The sequence below is a fragment of the Rhinolophus sinicus genome, chromosome X (assembly GCF_036562045.2).
Source record: "Rhinolophus sinicus isolate RSC01 chromosome X, ASM3656204v1, whole genome shotgun sequence".
Classification (NCBI taxonomy): Eukaryota; Metazoa; Chordata; class Mammalia; order Chiroptera; family Rhinolophidae; genus Rhinolophus; species Rhinolophus sinicus.
The window spans coordinates 33108995-33128426 of record NC_133768.1 but is presented as its reverse complement, the minus strand read 5'-3'; the positions used below and the strand labels follow the sequence as shown (position 1 = coordinate 33128426).

Below are 19432 nucleotides of genomic sequence, written 5' to 3'. Positions count from 1 at the left end.
AATACAAGAATTATGTATACTACAGTGCCAACCATTGTACTGTAGGCTTTAAAATTATAAATATTATTTCTATTAGTGGCTTGATGTGAGTAATTCCTTTAGTAATTCAGCCAAACATGCCAACATTTTCTCTCCTTTCCCAATCATTTCTTCTACTAACTCTTCCTATATTTGCCTAGTGGCTATACGAGGTACTATACGAGGCATGACAATTAAGTTCGCGAACTTGTTGCAAAGATGTTGCTAACCTTTTTTGATCTCAGAGGGATTATTCATTATGAATTTGCACCAACTGGACCAACAGTTAACCAAGTTTACTATTTGGAAGTGCTGAAAAAGCTGTGTGAAAAAGTTAGACGACCTGAACTTTTTCCAATAATTCATGGCTCTTGCATCATGACAATGCACCAGCTCACACAGCACTGTCAGTGAGGGAGTTTTTAGCCAGTAAACAAAGAACTGTATTGGAACACCCTCCCTACTCACCTGATCTGGCCCCCAATGACTTCTTTCTTTACCCAAAGTTAAAGGAAATATTGAAAGGAAGACATTTTGATGACATTCAGGACATCAAGGGTAATATGACGACAGCTCTGATGTCTGTTCCAGAAAAAGAGTTCCAAAATGGCTTTGAAGGGTGGACTAGGTGCTGGCATCGGTGCTTAGCTTCCCAAGGGGAGCACTTTGAAAGTGACCGTAGTGATATTCAGCAATGAGGTATGTAGCACTTTTTCTAGGATGAGTTCGCAAACTTAATGGTCAGACCTCATACTATCTATCAGGTTGGAAGGAGGGCTACCAGTATCAGCTCTTTCAGGAGCTTTCATTTACATTACCTGTCTGATCTCCAATAATTGAAGCACATCGAGTCTCACAGTCCTATCACAGTATTTTCACCCTATTTTCCTTTAGAATATACTTTTTAATACTAGTTCTCAATTTTTAAAGATATCTATTCAAATTCACAGAAATTTCAATAAAATCTAATCTGATGGATGTGGGTGACATTTTCTGTTTTCTAAAACCCCCATCCACCCATTAACTTTTTTTTTTTTGCAAGTGGTTATACTCTATGTAGGTAGAACATTACTGCCAAATAGATTGAATACCAAAAGGCATGGAGTCTAACTGTGTTTAATATACGCAATGAGGCAGAGTTAAAATCCCGTCAATATCACATAGAATCAGAATATGAGTGTCAGAAAAGACGTTAAGGACCATGTTGTACAACCACCACCTATCTTTTGGGTGTATGTGACCACCAGGGTTTTTTAACTGAAACCAATAGCTTTCAAGAGAGAAAAACGCTTCAATAAAACAAATCAAAACAACTGCAAAAGAAATGGTTAATTCTAGCTAATTTGTAAAACGTGTTTGTTCCTTGAGGTAGCTTGCATAGGGATGAATGATAGTCGGCCCTCCAGCAACTGCGGTAGGAGGTTTAAGTAATCCGAATGCCTTTCCGTAAGTAACACGGTGACATTAGGTAAATGTACTTTAGCACCACAAACGAGGGAGCAAGCGATTTCACTCCAGAGGTTACACCTTCAGAAGACATATGAATGGCCTTCAAGAATGACTAACAATTACACAAGTGGAGAAAAATGAGAGTATTTTAACCTTCGCAAAAGCAAGAGGGTCTCTTATACCTAAGAGTTACAGATAGGAATCTGCAAAAAGATGTTTGAAAAGGGTCTCAGCAATGGACGCTTTTAAACAATGGATTTCTACCTTAGCTGCATATAAGAATCACCTATGAAGCTTTTAAAACTCCCGAAGCCCAGACCTCACATCAGACAACTAAAGTCCAATCTGTGGGGCTGGCACAGTATTTATTTAAAGCCTCTTCCCCCGTGATTCCAAAGTGCAGGTGAGGTTGAGATCGCCGTTTTGAAGCAGGAAGCAAAATATTAAACGTGGATTTTCGGGGGGGGGGGAGAAGTGGTGGTAGGACATGGAAGATGAACTGAAAGCCCTTGTAGGGTAGGGCGGCTACTGCAAGAGCAGGGACAAGAACCGAGTGAGAGCCAGCGGGAGAGGATGTAAAGGCTGTTTCTGTGGTAGAACTGCCGGAATTTGGGGGTTACTAATGAGATCAGTATCCATCCAACTCTATTAAAGTGAAGTTATTCTGCCAGCGGCCCTGCTCCTACCTCCAATCATATTTTCTCGCATCTTTTCCCACAGTTAAAAAAAAAAAAAACAATGACGGAAACGTTTTCTATCCCACGAAAGGCGCATGAGCAGACTGTGGGCGGTGCAAAGACCTGAGAAGTCACAAGTGCGCAGCTGCTACAATTTCTTCGCAATTCCAGAACCACAACTCACGGACATCTAAGCGGGACATTCCCCAGCCGCATCGGCGCCACCCTACGGAACGCGGAGAATTACCTCAGGCCAAATTGGAGCCTTTTAAACCCTGAGGGCGGTGAAGGCAAGGGCGGGGCAAATACTGACGTTCGCGGTGACGACTCCGGCTCCGCCCCCACACCCGCTTCCGGCGGCGCGCGGTCGCCGCTTCCGCTTTTCCGGTTTGCGCGCCGGCCCCGCCCCACTCCCACGCACCCCCCGAAAGTCCCGGCCCCCGAAAGCCGGGAGAAAAAGCACAGGTTGGTGTCGGAAGTCCCCCTGCAGGTTCCCCTTCCGCTCTGCCTAACGACTTCCGCCTTGGGCCGTCATGGACGCTGCGGCTACCTGGCGAAGCAGCATCTGATCGGTGGCGGAGGCGCAGCTTCCCTGCAGCTGCAGCCCCGCTTTCCCGCCCTCTCCCCCGCCCCTCGCTCCCGTCCCTGGGGCTGGCGGGCTCGTCGCTACATGGGGGCGGGCCTCCGCGGCCGGCGCACGGCTTCCTGTTCAGAGGCGGTCCGGCAGTAGGCGGCGGCGACTCTGCCCGCGCCCATTTCGGCGCGGTGACCGAGCGCCCGGGAGGCTCGAGGGCCGCATCTTGTGCCGCTGCGCCAAGCCCGGCCCTGCGCCGCCATGGCCCCAGTGCAGCTGGAGAACCACCAGCTGGTTCCTCCCGGAGGCGGTGGCGGAGGCAGCGGCGGCCCCGCGTCAGCCCCGGCGCCTGCTCCTGCTGGAGCCGCCGTGGCGGCAGCCGCTGCCGCCGCGGCCAGCCCTGGCTACCGGCTCAGCACCCTCATCGAATTTCTGCTGCACCGGGCCTACTCGGAGCTCATGGTGTTGACGGACCTGTAAGTGCCGCGAAACCCATGCCTGCTCCCCAGCCCCCCCTTCCCGCCCAACTGGCTAAGAGGTTTGCATCTCCCTCTCCCCTAGAGGCTGCTGTTTTCTCCTCTCTGCGGGGCTGCTTAGTCTAGAATTTCAGAACTCCAGGGGCTCAGCGGAGGTGGAGGAGAAGCTTGGCATTTGGGGTCTTTCTGGAGAAGCAACCGAGACTTGTTAATTAATGCATGTTGTTAGACTTGCTCTGAAAATCCCGTCTTTAGGGTTTTTGCTCAAGTTGCTAACTGAACCTTATTGATTTCTAGGCTGGAAGCTGTTTAGCCCAAAGCCCAAGATTAGGGTTTAGGAATACATACTATTCGAGCTTTAAGAAAATTCCAAAGACAGGAAATCTGTTTCACAGCCTCTTGACGGTACATTTTAAAAATGGATTGTAATTGCTTTTGACTAAGTTTAAACTCAGGAGATGGGTATAAAAGAATCCAAAATGTTGGATTCCAAGTGTTGTTGTTTTTTCCTGAAACATTTGAGAGTGTTTGAAATCTTAACGTATTTAGTGTAAGTGAAAGATTTTTTGTAACTGGCCTGCTGTTATTATTTCTTGAAGTATGAAGGGAATTTATAAATCACCCAAGGTACCCATGAAATGCCTTGGAATATGATTAGGGTGTTAATCCCCTTCAGAATAGGGTCAGAATATACTAATGATTTTCAGTGTGTGAAGAAAAGGCACTGTAAAATTTGGGGGCATATATACTTTAATTACTGTTTTATGTATTTTGCTCCAGGTTCAGAAAAAGGTAAAAATTATTAGTTTTTATCTAGATTAGTTTGGATGTTTTATCTGTTGCTAGACTCCAGTATTTTCAATTGACATAATTAGTATATGGATATCAAACTAAAGTGTCAGTAATTTGTTACTATAAAATGTTTGTTTGCAGATAGCCAAAACAATTAAAAAAGGTTACACTTATTACTGTAAAACATCATTCTCACTCAATTTTTGTACATTGTACTTTATTGAATGGGAAAGAAAGAAGTCTACCCCGTCTAAGGAGAAACTTAAATAGGTGTCATGATTAGAGTTTATTGTAGTGATATACTTCTCTGCACCATTTATTGTTGGGTTTCATGAAAATCCAAGAGGAAAAAACATCCAAGAGTATATACTCCATGAGAAAATTTCATGTATGTAAAGGTCACCTGTCCTATGTATAGCTATGGAAAAGTGTTGAAAACTGCTTTTGTCAGTGGTTGTGCAATTTGTTTTTCCATAGGGGATTTGTAGTAATTCTTTGAATTATATTGTAGTGTTCTTACTATTTTAGGACCTTAGTTATGAAGAGAGGAATCTCTATGTTATAACTGTAGAATAAGTATATAGTTTTAGTCCCATGTCCTTTATAAAATAACAATTCCCATACTTACATCTCCAGCATAGATCTCTCCACTGAACTCCAGACTATATCTAGATGCCTACATTTAAATATCCAACAGGCATTTCAGTGTTCCAAGTCCAGAACCACACTCCTGCTTCCTTCCACTCGATTCCCCCAAACCTTTCCTGTCTCACCAAATAGTATCTCCATTTTTCCTATTGTTGCTTAGGCCAAAAATATTGGAATGATTTCTGGCTCCTCTTTTTTCTAGTCCCATACCCAGTACATCAGCAAGTCTTGTCATCTCTGACTTCAGAATCTGCGCACTTTTCAATATTTCCATCAAGTGTTATTCCTTCGCCCGTGTTACTTCAGTAGTCTGTCTGCTAACTGGCTTTTCCTCCATGAAACAGGCAGGATAATCCTTTAAAATTTTTTCTGCTCACAACCCCTCCAGTGGTTCCCCATCTCACTTCAAGTAAAAATTTTTACAGTCACCTATTTATAAGGTGGCCATACAATTCATGGTCCAAATCAGGACACTTTTGAGCATGTAAGGTGGTGCTGTTAGTAATAATGTTAATCTCAGTTTATGCCTGTTGCTCTGTCTTCGGCAAACCAGAACATGTGGTCACCGCACCTTTAAGGCCCTATGTGATCTGTGCTTTCTCTCTCTTCCCTCTTTAATTTCATTTCCTAATACTGTCCTCCTGGCTTGTTCTGTTTCAGCCACTCTACCCTCTTGATGTTTCTTGAAAGTGGCAAGCACACTCCCTGCTTTGCTCTGCCCCCAGAAATCTATGTGGTTTGCTTTCTCATTTCTTTTAGGTCTTTATTCAGATATAATTTACCAGAAAGACTTTCTGACTATCCACGAAAAGCCCTCTGCCTCTTCACTCTATCCTTTACTCACTGCTCTGTTTCTCTGTACAGCACTTACTGCCACTGGACATTATTTATTGTCTGTCTCCTCTCCACTGGAAGCTCGGAAGCTCCGTGAGGACAGGGATTTTGATTTGTTTTGCTACTTTCCCCAGGACTTAGAATAATGCCTGGCACGTAGTCAGGGTTTTAACTAAGTATTTATTGATTTAATACATCAACAAATGAATTTTTTAAATTGTCATTGTAGACCATGGATAATTTTATAGGAAAATTCACTGTTGCTCTTGATATATAGGTATATATAAAATAACTTTTCTCTCTTTTGATTTGTAGTAGCCAAAATTAGTTAAGGAAGTTCCTAAATCATTTTTTTCCCCCTTGTCCAGGTAGAAACTGTCAGGATTAATGCATTAATAATGTAAAACCAGTGTTCTAGATACACTTTATAAGAGTCTTATTTCTGCCACATTTGATGCTTGTCGGTGAGCTATCGAAAGTAAAAAGGACAGCCTTGGCATTTTTTGCGGTTTGTCTTTGTCCCCAGATTTCTAGTTTTTTTTCTTCTTCTGACCCCCCACCCTCCCCCAATATACATGCTGTCATCTTAGAGTTTACACTCTGCCTTGACTTTGTAGGGACTTAGCGTCTACTCTTTTAAAAATAACCCTTAATTAAAATCAGAAAATGCTAGATAGAACCTTAGGTAATCTTATCGCACTTTGGTGTAAATAAGTTTCTGTGACTTACCACTTTCAAAAATTTGCATTTTAAGTATTTTGCCCCAAATGGTGTATTTGTTATCCATAAATTCCTGTTCTTTCTACCCACAGTCTCTACTCTTCTGTTTCTCTCTCTCATAAACCCATGGTTCTTATTCTCGCCCTTCCTTGAGGATGGGAATTGTGGCTTCTCTAGGAGTGTTCTCAGGAGCTTTCACGTGTAGTGGGACTTGCCAGTAGCTGCTTTTATTTGCAGTCTTACACTAAAGCCTTCATTTCTGCTTTGTCATCTGATCTGTTGGTCTTTCCAGCCCCCACCTCGTTTTCTTTATTACTCAGGTTATATCTTCAGCTTCTATCCGACTATCTACCCTAAGAATTGTAGGTAACTATAAGCCAGAGCTCATTTTAATAGTTTTGCCTTCTTGTGCTTTGAATCCCTGGAGGTGGTTTTAGTTTTTCTGCGTCTGTGGAATGTGGGTGGGTGAAGGGGATCTAAGGGTCTTGGTGTGTATTCTTCAAGAATTGATTAAATGTAGGGGAAGCTTTAGAGTTGTTCAGGCCATTGAATCTTGGACCATGGGAATGGAGGTTTACAGAATATGGTGATTCAGGAGGCAGATCAGGACCTTCCTAGGAGCCTCAGTGGATGTGAGAGTGTTCAATGGTATAATTTGTCAGGGAAAATAGTGACATTGGTGCTGGCTATCAGCCCTGGAGAACTAGCAGAAAAAAAATCAAACCCTTACTGGAGCTGTTTAAAAGTAACACAAATTATTTACATCTAACCACATGCAACATTGTAATTACTGTAAAAACTTTGGCTGACACTGCCCCTTTTGTATGTACTCAGCTTCCAGTTTTGCCCACTGTAACAAAACAGAGGGATTACTGCTTGGAAACAAGGTTCCACTGGGAGAGGGAGGCTGGCAACTAAGTAGCAGTCTGCATCCGTGGCCATTTTGGTCTTCAAAGACTATTTCCTCTGACTTCCTCTGCTCCATAGTGTGCTAATGTAAGACTGGCTTAGGGCTTATTAAATGTTTGAGGTTCGTGCAATGCCTTTTGAAGCATTTTGAAAGGAGAGAAATGTTCCTTTGTTGATTTTTCCCTTATAGCCACATTGCTGGAAACTCATGAAAGTATTAATAAAAAAGAGTAGGTAACCACACAAGCCTGTAGTGGCTGTTTATCCAGTTTTTCGAAAACACTGAGGTATTTAATAGAGTCAAAGTAAAGGCCATTATCATATTTTGATGAAGGTATGCATATATTTAGTCACTTTCTCTTTTTTTCTTCTTAGACTGCCAAGGAAATCTGATGTGGAAAGGTGAGTATGAAAAAACCTTAAATCTTTGTCTGTGTTGATATATCTATGAGTGTGTATTTATGTACGAGTATAAGAGAGAGTGCATGTGGGTGGTAGGGCTGTGGATCAGAAATCTAGGCCCAGAGAATCTAGGATGATTTTTATTTTGCACCATTTGTTTAGGGAGCCCTGGGAAATGTATTTCCTCATCTTTGACAATTGTTGGTGTGAGACCAGCTCTGGACCTTATGTACTAGAAACCTGTATTGAGTCACTGACCAGGTCAAGTGCCTGAGTGGGATGAGAAGAGGTAGGAGATACAGAACTTGATGGAGAAGCTGAGGAATAGACTGACTTTAGAAAGTTGGCTGCTAATTTACCATTTGCTAATGATGCTGTTAGATATCTTTAGAGAATTGACATTTGCCTACTGCTATTGCTGATTTATAGTTGAGAGAATTTTGATTCCGTTGGAGTTTGGGGCTTAAGATGTAACTAAACATTAGTATGTTTCCATAGGCCATAGGAGCGAGATACATTAAGGTTTCAGAGAAATCATGTGATAGAGATTTAAGTTGTGGCTACGGCATAAGTTATTTGACTATATCTTTGGCACTATTTATGCTCCTTGGTTGATTTTTTTTTTTTTTTTTTTAAATACCAAGTCACTAGGGAGGATTTTAGCAATCCATTAGGGACTACATTCCATTCCTACCCCCAACTCACCTTTTTTGGTAGAATTAGACATAGATCAGAAAGATAGGGGTAGAAGAGACAATTGAAGCATGCCTGTGTTATGGTTTGACTGATCAGTTTTAAAGGAAAGAAATGAAAATGAAAGTCAGGATTGTTTTGTCCACTCTCAGGTAGGAAGGGAAACTGGGCTCCAGGAAACTGACTCATGCTGTCTATCACTTGAGACAGTGTGGTGTCAGGAAAATCCACGTGACAGTAGTTTGCAGAGGGAGGGATGTCTTTTTTTCAGTAGCGAAGTTCATTTGGGAAAGCTAATAACATACAAATACATTTGCTCTGGGCAAGTAGCAGAGGCTTCGCGTCCTCTGTAATCCATGGAAGTGACAGTACTGAGGCTCTTAGCACTGGGGTGGCTGCCAGATTTTAATGTACATTTAACATTTCTGCTGTGTCCCACTCTTGCCTGTGAGGCTCTGCTTGTTTTATCTCTTAGGATCCTTCAGAGACACTGGTAAAGTAACTGTATCAGTGTCCTTGATTCTTTACACTACCAATAATCACATTGCTGGCTGATCCGTAAGGAAGCCTGTCAGGTTGTGGGCTACGTATGCTCTCGATAGGAGCTAGACTCTGAAGGCTTCAGTCAGGATTATACTTACGCAAACATTTTATGTTGGTGCGTTGCATCATGGTGTTGCTGTTGGCGAGATGCAGAGATGTGCATTGGATCTGGAGCTTATTGAACAGCTGTACTAAGATGGACAGGTCAGAGTCCACTTAGAGGGAGGTTGATGTCTTTTTTGGGTCCTGTCATTAGTCCTGGCTTGTTGAATGTTTTTTTCGGTGTCTTAGGGTAAACCATGAAAGGTATGACTATCAGTTTTGTAGCTGAGGTGAAGTTGAGAGGTCTGGTTAACACACTGATTGACAACATAAAGCTTTTAGTAAAGCTTTGGAGGCTTTATGAGGAGATGATAAAATGACTGATGAGTATTGGGAGAAAAAGCATTGTAGAGGGTATAGCATGCAAATAGATACGAACAGACCTGCTAGCTTTTATTTTCAGTACTCAACTTTCTTAGCTTTGTTTGGATGGTTTAAGTTTGTCATTGACATTAGTTTGGTAAAGAGTTGCATAGTTCTCTGATTATTCAATTTTTAAAAATCATATCCTTGCAAAATGGGAATTGGGCCTTTGCTTTTGTAGAAATAATAGTTTCAAGCTTTGGTAAAGATCTATTTTAATTCCTTCATCTAGTTTATTATATTAGTGAACCAAAAAGTTCACTAATTTCATAACTCGTAATTTTAATTATGAAATTCATAACTCCTAATTTGCTCTCCTATGTGACCCAGTTAACTTTTATATAGTAATTTTATATCTGTGTATTCAGTATGTTTTAGTAAACAACTTTTATTGCAATATAAAATTGATTTTTAAAATGTGATATATTGCTAAAATATTCTTTTGGATTCATTACACTGAGGTGGAAAAGAAGCATGTGCAGGTGGTATGCAAAATGTGACAATAGTTCATGTGTATTTAGATAAATATTTTAGGTGGTTCATTTTGTTGTAGTGGTTGTAAACCAAGATTGAGTCATACTTTAGTTCAGATGAAATAAATTGTGAAATACTCTTTTAAATATGTTGCTTCATTCAAAATTGTTTTATTTTATAGGAAAATAGAAATAGTGCAGTTTGCTAGCCGGACGCGCCAACTCTTTGTTCGATTACTAGCTCTAGTAAAATGGGCTAATAATGCTGGCAAAGTGGAAAAATGTGCGGTGAGTTAAACTTTTTATTTTATATAAAATAACTTTTTAAAATGTTAACTTACAATAGACATAGTTTCTATCTGCTGATTTGTTTTGAGAGACATTACTTATGTGAGTAATCATATTTCTATATGATAGTACATAATATATTTCTGTAGAAACTTATTATTTGTTTATGGACACCTAATCAGAAAGCAGTGTACATGGTATCTGGAGACATTATTATGCTAGAAGACATTAAATAGGAGACTTGAACTAAGGGGGGAAATGGTTAGCTTAACATTTGTACGGTTCCTTAGAGTTTGCAGAGTACTGCCTTAAATTTTGCATGTTAATTATAGGCAGTCAGTATTTTACAAACAAAGAAAGGTTCCCGGAAATTAAATGGCTTCTTTAAGGTCACAGAGCTGATAATAATATCTGTTCATTTCTTTTTCGTCTACTCATTCTCCAAACCTTTGTTGAGCATAGGGTGTAGGGTATGAGTATGGTGGCTAGAGGCTTGTGACTGTTGAATAAACATACCAAAGATGCTAAAATCTGCCCCAAAAGTTTTAAGCTATTGGTAAGTGTTAAGGAGGAAAGATAGCAGTAGGGATCTTGCGTTGGGCTATTGAGTTCAGAATTTGGGGGAGGATGGTGTGGTATTGACACACGAGACACACATTTACTCCCTCCTGTTCTACTTCAGTCACTTGTAATGAGGGGAATGGAATTCGTATTGGAAAGGGTAGAATAATTGTCATAAAATAAATAAAGTCCTAAAATAATGAGAGCATTGACCTACTTTAATTGTGATCTGCCTTCCAGACCCAGCTTTACAAGGCCAAGTAGCTGTATTTGGAAAGTGGGGGAAAATGGGTAGATTCTCTGAGTAAGCTTGACATTGATGCTTAAATTTTTTTTTCCGTTCAATTATGTAATGACATTTAAAATTTTTATCAGTTTTTATAGGCGAAAGCAGAAAACCAACTTTATACTGGTTAAATTATACTCAAGTCATTTTTAAATTCTCTTAAGTTTATCAGGCTTCCTAGATAAATTAAAAGTAGTAGCTACCCAGTATAGAGGTACCGCATAAATTTATTTTTAGTACCCTGACGAGCTAAATTGAAACTACTTTTATAGTAATTTTATATTTGCAAATCTATTAGGGTTTGCACATTCCATAAAATTACACTTCAGAAAGAAATCTGCAACACAGTTGTGTTTCTGCACATGATTTCCTGACATCACGCCTCAATTTTAGCCCATTGCATTTTCTATCCTCAGTTTCACTAGGTTCCATTATCATTAGACATAAAACTGATGTGAAAATTGCTAAAGTGAAAGGAAAAAAAAGGTTATGAAGTTGAGAATTTAAAATTCTAGAATAATTCTCTTTTTAAAAAGAAAGTTAGAAGTAAAACCTGATTTTCACTGAAGTTGATACTCAATTCCAGCTCTGTCTGCTAAGTCAATGACAAGACTGGAGAACTTCTATTAAGATAAGATACATTGTAGCCACAAATCTTTTGTATCTAGGAGTAAGCTGGTGGCATCCTTATATGTAACATTGTTCAAAGGTTTGTTTAGAGGGAGAAGACTTTGTACTACATATTAAATTTTCCTTATGGGGGAAGAAGTCCTTTTATTTATCTGTTGTCTGTTGATATGATTAGGAAATAAAAGTTCGTAGACAGAAAATCTTTTGTATACTGTAAAGCATCATTCAAAGAATAGTTTTTGTTATAAATATTAATAAACAGGCTTATTCCAAGGTTATTTATCAGAAAGTTTACAATACATTTCATTGTATTGGAAATTTGGGCACCAAGTCTAAATCTATTTTGGCTTAAATGAAGAAGTGTGGTATAGTATTTATGAAAAGCCTAAGGTTTATTTTCAATAATTTGTTAATTTGGGGTAATCGTCTCTCAAAAATGTTCAAACTTTCAGTGAAAAGTTAGGTATTTCTGAAGTATATCAAATCTAAGTGTTCGATTTTTCAAATCTGGTGTTAAATCCCAAATTATACCATAGGTATTTAAATTATCTGTTTGATACCACTGAGTTGTGCTTCAATAACATCAAATAAAACCCAAAACTCTTGGTTTTGATACTGAGCCATATTGCATTCATCTTTAATTAATTCATAGTATAGTATTCTATTAGTTTTTTGAATTGGCTGTTCAAATAAGTCACATTCTGAATAAACTCATGTTGAATTTATATGTTTTGGTGTTTTTGTTTTGTGAATGTAGATATAGATGTGTTTGTGTCAAGGATAAAGTCCATCAGCTGGAGAATTAGAGGATTATTCATGTTCTGACACTTCTGTTCTTGACCTAATGATTATTTAGCTAGTTTCATCAGAGGTTCGTAATAAATAATGATTGTTAGCCATGCCAGACACATTACATATGTAGCTGAGTGTATAAATATACAGTTTATAGAACGCTATTGGTAGAACAGTCAGGATAATGTTTTATCTAAGAAAAAGAGAAACTAATCTTTTATTCTAGAGCTTTTTTAAAAACAGCTTTATTGAGATGTAGTTCATATACTATACCATCCACCCATTTAAAGTGTACAATTCAGTGGTTCTTGATATATTCACACATGTATGTGTAACCATCACCACAGTCAATTTTAGAACATTCTCATCACCTTAAAAATTAAACCTGTACCCTTTAGCTGTCACCCCCAAGTACCTGCCCCTAGCCCTAAGCAACTAGTAATCTGCTGTCTATATAGATTCGCCTATTCTGAACATTTCATATAATATGTGGTCTTTTGTGACTGGCTTCTTTAATTTAGCATAATGTTTTCAAGGTACGTTCATGTTGTAGCATATGTTAGTACTTCGTTTTTGTAACTGAATTGTCTGGATCTACTACATTTTGTTTATCCATTCTTATGTTAATAGACATTTAGGTTATTTCCAGTTTGGGGCTATTATGGATAATGTTGCTATAAACATTCATGTACAAGTTTCTGTGTAGACATATGTTTTCATTTCTCTTGGATATATACCTAGGATTGGAATTACTAGGTCACGTAGTAACTCTGTGTTTAATCATTTGAGCAACTGCCAGACTGTATTCCAAAACAGCTATACCATTTTACATTCCCACCAGCAATGTATGAGGGTTCCAATTTCTCCATGTCGATGTTCGTTATTGTCTCATATTTTGATTTTAGCTGTCCTAGCAGTGGCATCTCATTGTGGTTTTTGTTTGTGTTTCTCTGATGACTGACATTGAACATCTTACCATATACTTTTTGGCCATTTGTATATTTTCCTTAGAGAAATATCTATTTGATACTCAGTTAAATTTTAAAAGAGGTTATAATTAACCATATTAACAGCTGGCATATGAGTACTTTAAAAAAAATGATAATCATCAGGGACCTACATGGATTCACAAATAAGTTACTCAAAACTAAAGTTTTAATCTTTATTAATTTGATTTCTAAGTCGAAGGACTATAGCTGAAGCTAGTATATTTTGAATTGAGCGATGCAAGTGTTTAATTACCCACCTTTAAGGTGACGTGGGCTGGATAAACTGGCACCCCACTAGGGTTGATGCATGTCTTCCTGGAGGGAGGTCTTTGGTATTTGGCCTTGGCTTTGCTCTGGTAAGCATTTTTACCAAGTCCCAAGCGAAGGTAGATTTGGGATGACCTAAATCTGAGTAAACACCAATTCAGAAGTTGAGAGAAGCAGGATTCAAAATGGTTTTAAATATGTCAAAATCAGACGGATCTTGCTTGTTAGAGTCATTTACAAAAGATCAAGGCCTTTTAGTTGATTCTAAGCGTGCTGTGTGATGGCATTGTTGTGGCTGCTATTAAGTTAGTGTTGGTGGCATTGACAAATCCATTTGACTAGTGTTTGGGTGCAAAAAATAATCTCCAGTGTTTCTAAGTTCTTCTGGGTGGGCCAATAACTAAATGAACAGATTAACAGGAGAAAATGTCCAAATTTATTATATATATATATACACGGAGGTTCCATATGAATATGGACGGAGTGGAGGAATATGGACGGAATATGGCAGTGGAGGCTTATACACCATTCTGGACTGAGGAGGAGAGTCAGGGTCTGGGATTTCAAAGGGTGAGAGGGCAATTCACAGGTAGAGGGGAAGGGACTAACGCGGTAAACAAATTCTTGTTGGCCACCCAGAAACAATGGGGCACAGAGGGGAGTCCCGCAAAGAAGCTTTGCTAGATTTCTCCCTGTCTGCCACATTTAGTTTATATTCTGATGCTAAAGTAATGCTGCCTGACGCAGATTTTCGTACCTGAATACCTTTAGGCAGGTAAAGGGGAGGGTCAAGGGTTCTTTCTGAGTCTTGTTTCTTAAAAGTCACCAGCTTAAAATCAGTCAGTATCCCACCCCGTATTTTGGTCCTCACTAGGCATAGAAGGTAGCCCTCGTACTGAGATTTTCTGGCCTAATTTAGAGTTAGAAGAAACATTTTTTGGTTCCAGCTTCTCTGATTATTGACTGTCTTTATTTGGGTCAGTGTCTTAAACTAAGCCTCAATTTTCTTATCTCTAAGGTGATAGTAATTATCTGGTTTTGTCTATTTCTTAGGCTTGTGAAGATCAGATAATAAAATGAGTGTGGAAAGACTTAGAAAATGTAGGGTGTTGTGTGTGCGTGGTGTGGTATTAATTATGTATACCATATTTTAAGTTGGCCATTGATAAACGGGAGCAGTGGGGCAAGGATGGTGAGTGAGGCATTTGGAAGTGTGAAAACTAATTGAAGTGACTTGGAATGTTTAGCTTGAAGGTATGTTGGGCTTCCCCTGTTTGAAGGACATGAGAGACTAAGTACTGTTCCAGAATAGAAGTGGAAGATAAAAGTTTCAGTGAAATAGATTTTAGCTCCGTGATGAGAGCTCTACTGTTTCAAGTGCCCTTGTGAAATATACTGAGTAGAGAACTGATGGGAAGGATTTCCGTACTGGGCATGAAATTCGCCTACATCTCATAATGGGCAGTGTTTTGTTGAATGTTTTGTATGTTCTAGGCACTGCTCTAAACGTTTCATATGCATTAACTCTTAATCCTGAGGACAGCCTTATGAGGTTGGAAGTAATCTGCATTTGACAGTTGAAAACACAAGCACAGAGGGATTAAGAATTTGCCCAAGGTTATAGGGCTAGTAAGTTGCACAGTTAAAATTGAGACCAGGGCTGTCTGGGTCCTGGAGTCCATGCTTCATTACTAACAAACAAAAATTGTAACTTCCACAGCTGAAGTCTTTTTAAAAGTTTATTAGGACATTGCTGGCAAAAAAAAAAAAAAAAAAAAAAAAAAAAAGACCAGTCTAGGGTAATGGAGTCTAAACCTCCAGTAGCATGGCTGGGTAGAAAAGACAAACATGTCCCTCATCCCGAAGTTTTGCAAGTGTTCGTACATGTCAAGTTGGGGGTGGTGGTGAGCCATTCTGAAAGAATTTACAATTAGCTATAGACAGAGGGGTTGGGAAAAGCTGAAGCATGGCTAGTCCTGGGGAAAGCACAGCAGACTCCTAAAAGCTGCTGTGTAAACCAGAAGCAGGGGCTCCTGCAAGTTCCATGGTACCTGGCAAAGTCTCTTTAGGTAATCTTGGAAACAGCCACCTGGAAGTTCATTTAATAATTTCACCATATTCTAAGGAGTGTGAACAGTCTTCTGTTGGTTTTGCACTGCAGTTGTTAACTGACTGACCCCTTTTTGTCTTTTCCTTCTGTGATTTAATTTAGGACATCTCAGAATTTTCTCCTTGTCACCAACCAACTCTCGAAATCTGTAAGAGTAGTGAAAAGCATTCAATTCCTTTTGTTTTTGTCTAACTTGTGATATTATGTACGTGGAATGTTAAAGGTGGAGAAATGAATTGGAAAACGTTTTACTGAAATTGATAGAAAATTATCTTTAAAAACGTTTCTTCAAATTACGGGGAAATTTTTTGGAAGTAATATTTTGTAATCTGGAACACCTATATTAATACCCCTCAGAGTTTACTTTGGAATGAATCAATGACAGACTGTCATTGATTACAGTGCAGACTGGCTAGTTTTCAAGGAAGCTGAATACCTTTGCCCTTTGCTTTAAAGATGATCTCGAGCTTCTTGGATCAGCAAGCCATTCTGTTCGTTGACACTGCTGATCGCCTGGCCTCCTTAGCGAGAGACGCTCTGGTCCATGCGCGCCTTCCTAGTTTTGCCATTCCATATGCCATTGACGTACTGACGACTGGGTCTTACCCACGGCTGCCAACCTGCATCAGGGTAAGTGGATTCCTCTCCCACCACTCCTTTGTAAAAGTTGAAGACTTTGGCATTGGATTCTACTACTATTAAGTAGCCCAGCAAAAAACTTTTACATTTTCAAAACAAATATTTCAGGTAGTCTGCTCCCTCCCCCCCATAACTAAAATTGTGTTTTCTAAAAAACAATTTGCATCAGAATGTGAGTAGCTATCAAAATGGGTGAATCTTTTCTTTTTTTTTTTTGGATGAGGGTGAACAGATATGCAAATAATACCATGTTTCCCCGAAAATAAGACCTAACTGGAAAATAAGACCTAGCATGATTTTTCAGGATGACATCCCCTGAACATAAGCCCTAATACGTCTTTTGGAGCAAAAAATAATATAAGACCCAGTCTTATTTTCGAGGAATACATGCTAGTTGCTTTTTGGAAGTGTTGAGTTTTTAAAAAAATTTATTGTTGTGGTTGTTTTTTATTGACATGGTGCTATTTTATTTTATACTTTGAAGAAGTGGTGGAAGTCATCTAAGACATTAAGTTGGTTTCATAAGTAGAGCCTGAAGAAGATAATGTTGCATTTCTGTCTTAACTGGGTGATTGGTGGCATCATTGACACTCTAATGCATGATAGTAATGGTCACTGTTATTGGATGTAGATTGCTTAAATGAATGTTGAGATTGTCTTGGGTAAAGTAAGAAACTATTGTAAGATAGGCACAGGTAAAAATTATGCTTCTTCGTACATTATTCTAAAATCACTTAAATTTTTTTGAAGGATAAAATTATTCCTCCAGACCCAATTACCAAAATTGAGAAACAAGCCACACTTCACCAGCTGAACCAGATTCTTAGACATCGACTTGTAACCACTGATCTTCCTCCTCAGTTAGCCAATCTTACAGTTGGTATGTACCCGAAGTTTATTTTTTAACGAATTGACTCATTAAAATCGTTTTTAACATAGCTTTTGAGATTTTATTCAAACATTATGAAGTTTTGACCTACATTTCTGGCAGTGTTTGACTCTGTGACTTGTCAGCCCTGTGATTTCTCTTTATTACCTGGAAATACAAGGCTGGTATTTGAAGCCAGGGAATGGGTGAGATCACCTGGGGCTCGAAGAGAGACAAGTCCCAGGGTTGAGCTTCAAGAAAATATTGTTTGTTGATGTTAGCAGAGTCACCCATGGTTTCTTGATGACCTGGAAGCTGGCTACTGCTTATGCAGGAACCACTGACTTGTTTGAACACTTATGAAAGAACATTCAATATTTAAAATTTCTTATAAGTAAGACAGTTCTAGGTTACCAAGAAGCCGCTTATTTTCTAGCAAAGTAGACTTCTTCTTCTTTTTCTCCTAAAAGCAAATGGCCGGGTGAAGTTTCGAGTAGAAGGCGAGTTTGAAGCCACCTTGACGGTAATGGGAGATGACCCTGATGTTCCATGGCGTCTTCTCAAGCTAGAAATTCTAGTTGAGGATAAGGAAACAGGAGGTAAATCATAAATAGTGACTTACGTCCCACATATTGATTGACATGTTTGATGATTTTGTATTATTGAAACATTCTTGCAGAATAATACATGTGTTTAGCAGTTGATCCTGTAATTTGAAGTAGATTTTATGGTAATCATAACTGCTTATGACCTTTGAGGTCTCGGTGTTTTTCAAGTATAATGTTCTCTGGTTTCCATGAATAGTTTCAGTTCTTTTTTATGTTTTTAAGTCATTGTTAGTGCACTCTCCTTTAGTTGGTACTGCGACACAATCTGCACACTTTTCTGATTGACCGCCTTCTTTTCCCCTACCAATAATGGAAGATGGGCGAGCCTTGGTTCATAGCATGCAAATCAACTTTATCCATCAGCTGGTGCAGTCTAGGCTCTTTGCTGATGAGAAACCTCTTCAGGACATGTACAACTGCCTACGTATCCTTCTGAAATTTGAGACGTATTTGTAAGGAATTTGTGTCTTCCTCTCTCCCTCACATTTCCAGTTGCCCCTAGTCCTGAACTATAGCAGACTAAACTCCTCCCCCCTCCACCCCCTGCTTTTTTGGTAGAAGTGGGGCTGGGGAAACTGGTCAGTGTGAAGGAGAGTGATACATCTATAATAAACCAAGTTTTAAATTCTATTGTTGACTTTGCAGGTGAAAACGAAAAATGATGAGTTAGCAATAGTACTATTTGGAGAAAAAAATAGTACTATTTGGTCTACCCGTGTTCTTTAAACTATGATGAGTTAAGGGGTAACTTGGACCTTGTAGTTTATATTATATCAAAATTAAATATAGTAACTTTTTTTTAACATTCTGCCACAAATTATAACACTTTTTAGGATCAGTCATTGGAGAAATAGAATTTCAGAAATTTCTTTCATAGCCAGCTTTTTAGGAATAGAATAGAGCTTTTGTTAAGTGAGGTTTGCTTGTACTTCATTGGCTGTTGTAGTAATATGTATTATATTTGCTTAACAAGATCCATCAGATTCTTTCTGCTTGTCACTTCAGTTAGAAGTGCTACATTCCCAAACTCTAATGTTAATCCGGGAGCGGTGGGGAGACCTTGTGCAGGTGGAAAGGTATCATGCTGGAAAGTGTCTTTCCCTCTCAGTTTGGAAGTAAGTAAAGTTGATTCTGGTGGGTTCATGCTATGACTGTAACTCTTTTCATTTCTTTTTCTCTCCTACTTCTGATTTACTATATACTGATAGCTGTGCAACTCTCGCAGCACGATTTTGTATAGTAAGGTCCTATGGTATCATAAACCACATAGGACATCCATAATTGACACCTTTCCTAGAATATGGCATGTTTTAAATATGTAGACATCTATCTGCTTGTACTGATTCACTATTGTTAAAAAGTTAGATTACTCTGGGCTCATGCCAGATTGCTAAAAGACCATTAATTTAGATTGTTGGCTGTTGTTTTCAAAAATATGCTTATCGCTGTTTTACATTTTGAATTGCGGCTTTTAAAATCTTTTTTGGGGGAGGGTTTTGGGAAAAATCAGTATTGGGCTGCTTACTGTCCTCGATTCCCTGTTTAAACTTTGCTTGATTCCCATTTTCTGTAAAGGAATCACAGATAAATGGACACCACTTACAAGGTTGTTTTGGGGCGTTTTTGTGTGCATGTTTTATTTTTAAATTGTGTCTTTTTTTTTTTTTTTTTTTTCTGCAGTAAATCAAATATTGTATTGGGTTACAGAATAGCTATCTTCC

General features: G+C 39.0%; 1 protein-coding gene and 1 non-coding gene across 9 annotated transcripts in view; one reads left to right on the top strand and one right to left on the bottom strand.

Annotated features, from left to right (window-relative positions):
* Positions 1–2397, bottom strand: part of LOC109455926 (uncharacterized) — a 248987-nt gene extending 246590 nt beyond the window's left edge. For all 7 annotated transcript variants that reach the window (XR_012493412.1, XR_012493410.1, XR_012493413.1 and 4 more), the window contains exon 1: positions 2154–2397. This is a non-coding gene — a transcript (uncharacterized LOC109455926). The remainder of the gene's footprint in view (positions 1–2153) is intronic.
* Positions 2398–2625: 228 nt separating this feature from the next.
* MED14 (mediator complex subunit 14) overlaps positions 2626–19432 on the top strand; it is a 76752-nt gene continuing 59945 nt past the window's right edge. The window contains exons 1-8 of one of the 2 annotated variants that reach the window (XM_019747848.2): positions 2626–3194; positions 7473–7499; positions 9856–9961; positions 16053–16226; positions 16986–17115; positions 17574–17702; positions 18028–18135; positions 18694–18826. In XM_019747848.2, the coding sequence (XP_019603407.1) occupies positions 2980–3194; positions 7473–7499; positions 9856–9961; positions 16053–16226; positions 16986–17115; positions 17574–17702; positions 18028–18135; positions 18694–18826 (1022 nt within the window). In that variant the 5' untranslated portion in view covers positions 2626–2979. The remainder of the gene's footprint in view (positions 3195–7472; positions 7500–9855; positions 9962–16052; positions 16227–16985; positions 17116–17573; positions 17703–18027; positions 18136–18693; positions 18827–19432) is intronic. The other variant, XM_019747847.2, reaches the window with a different exon arrangement.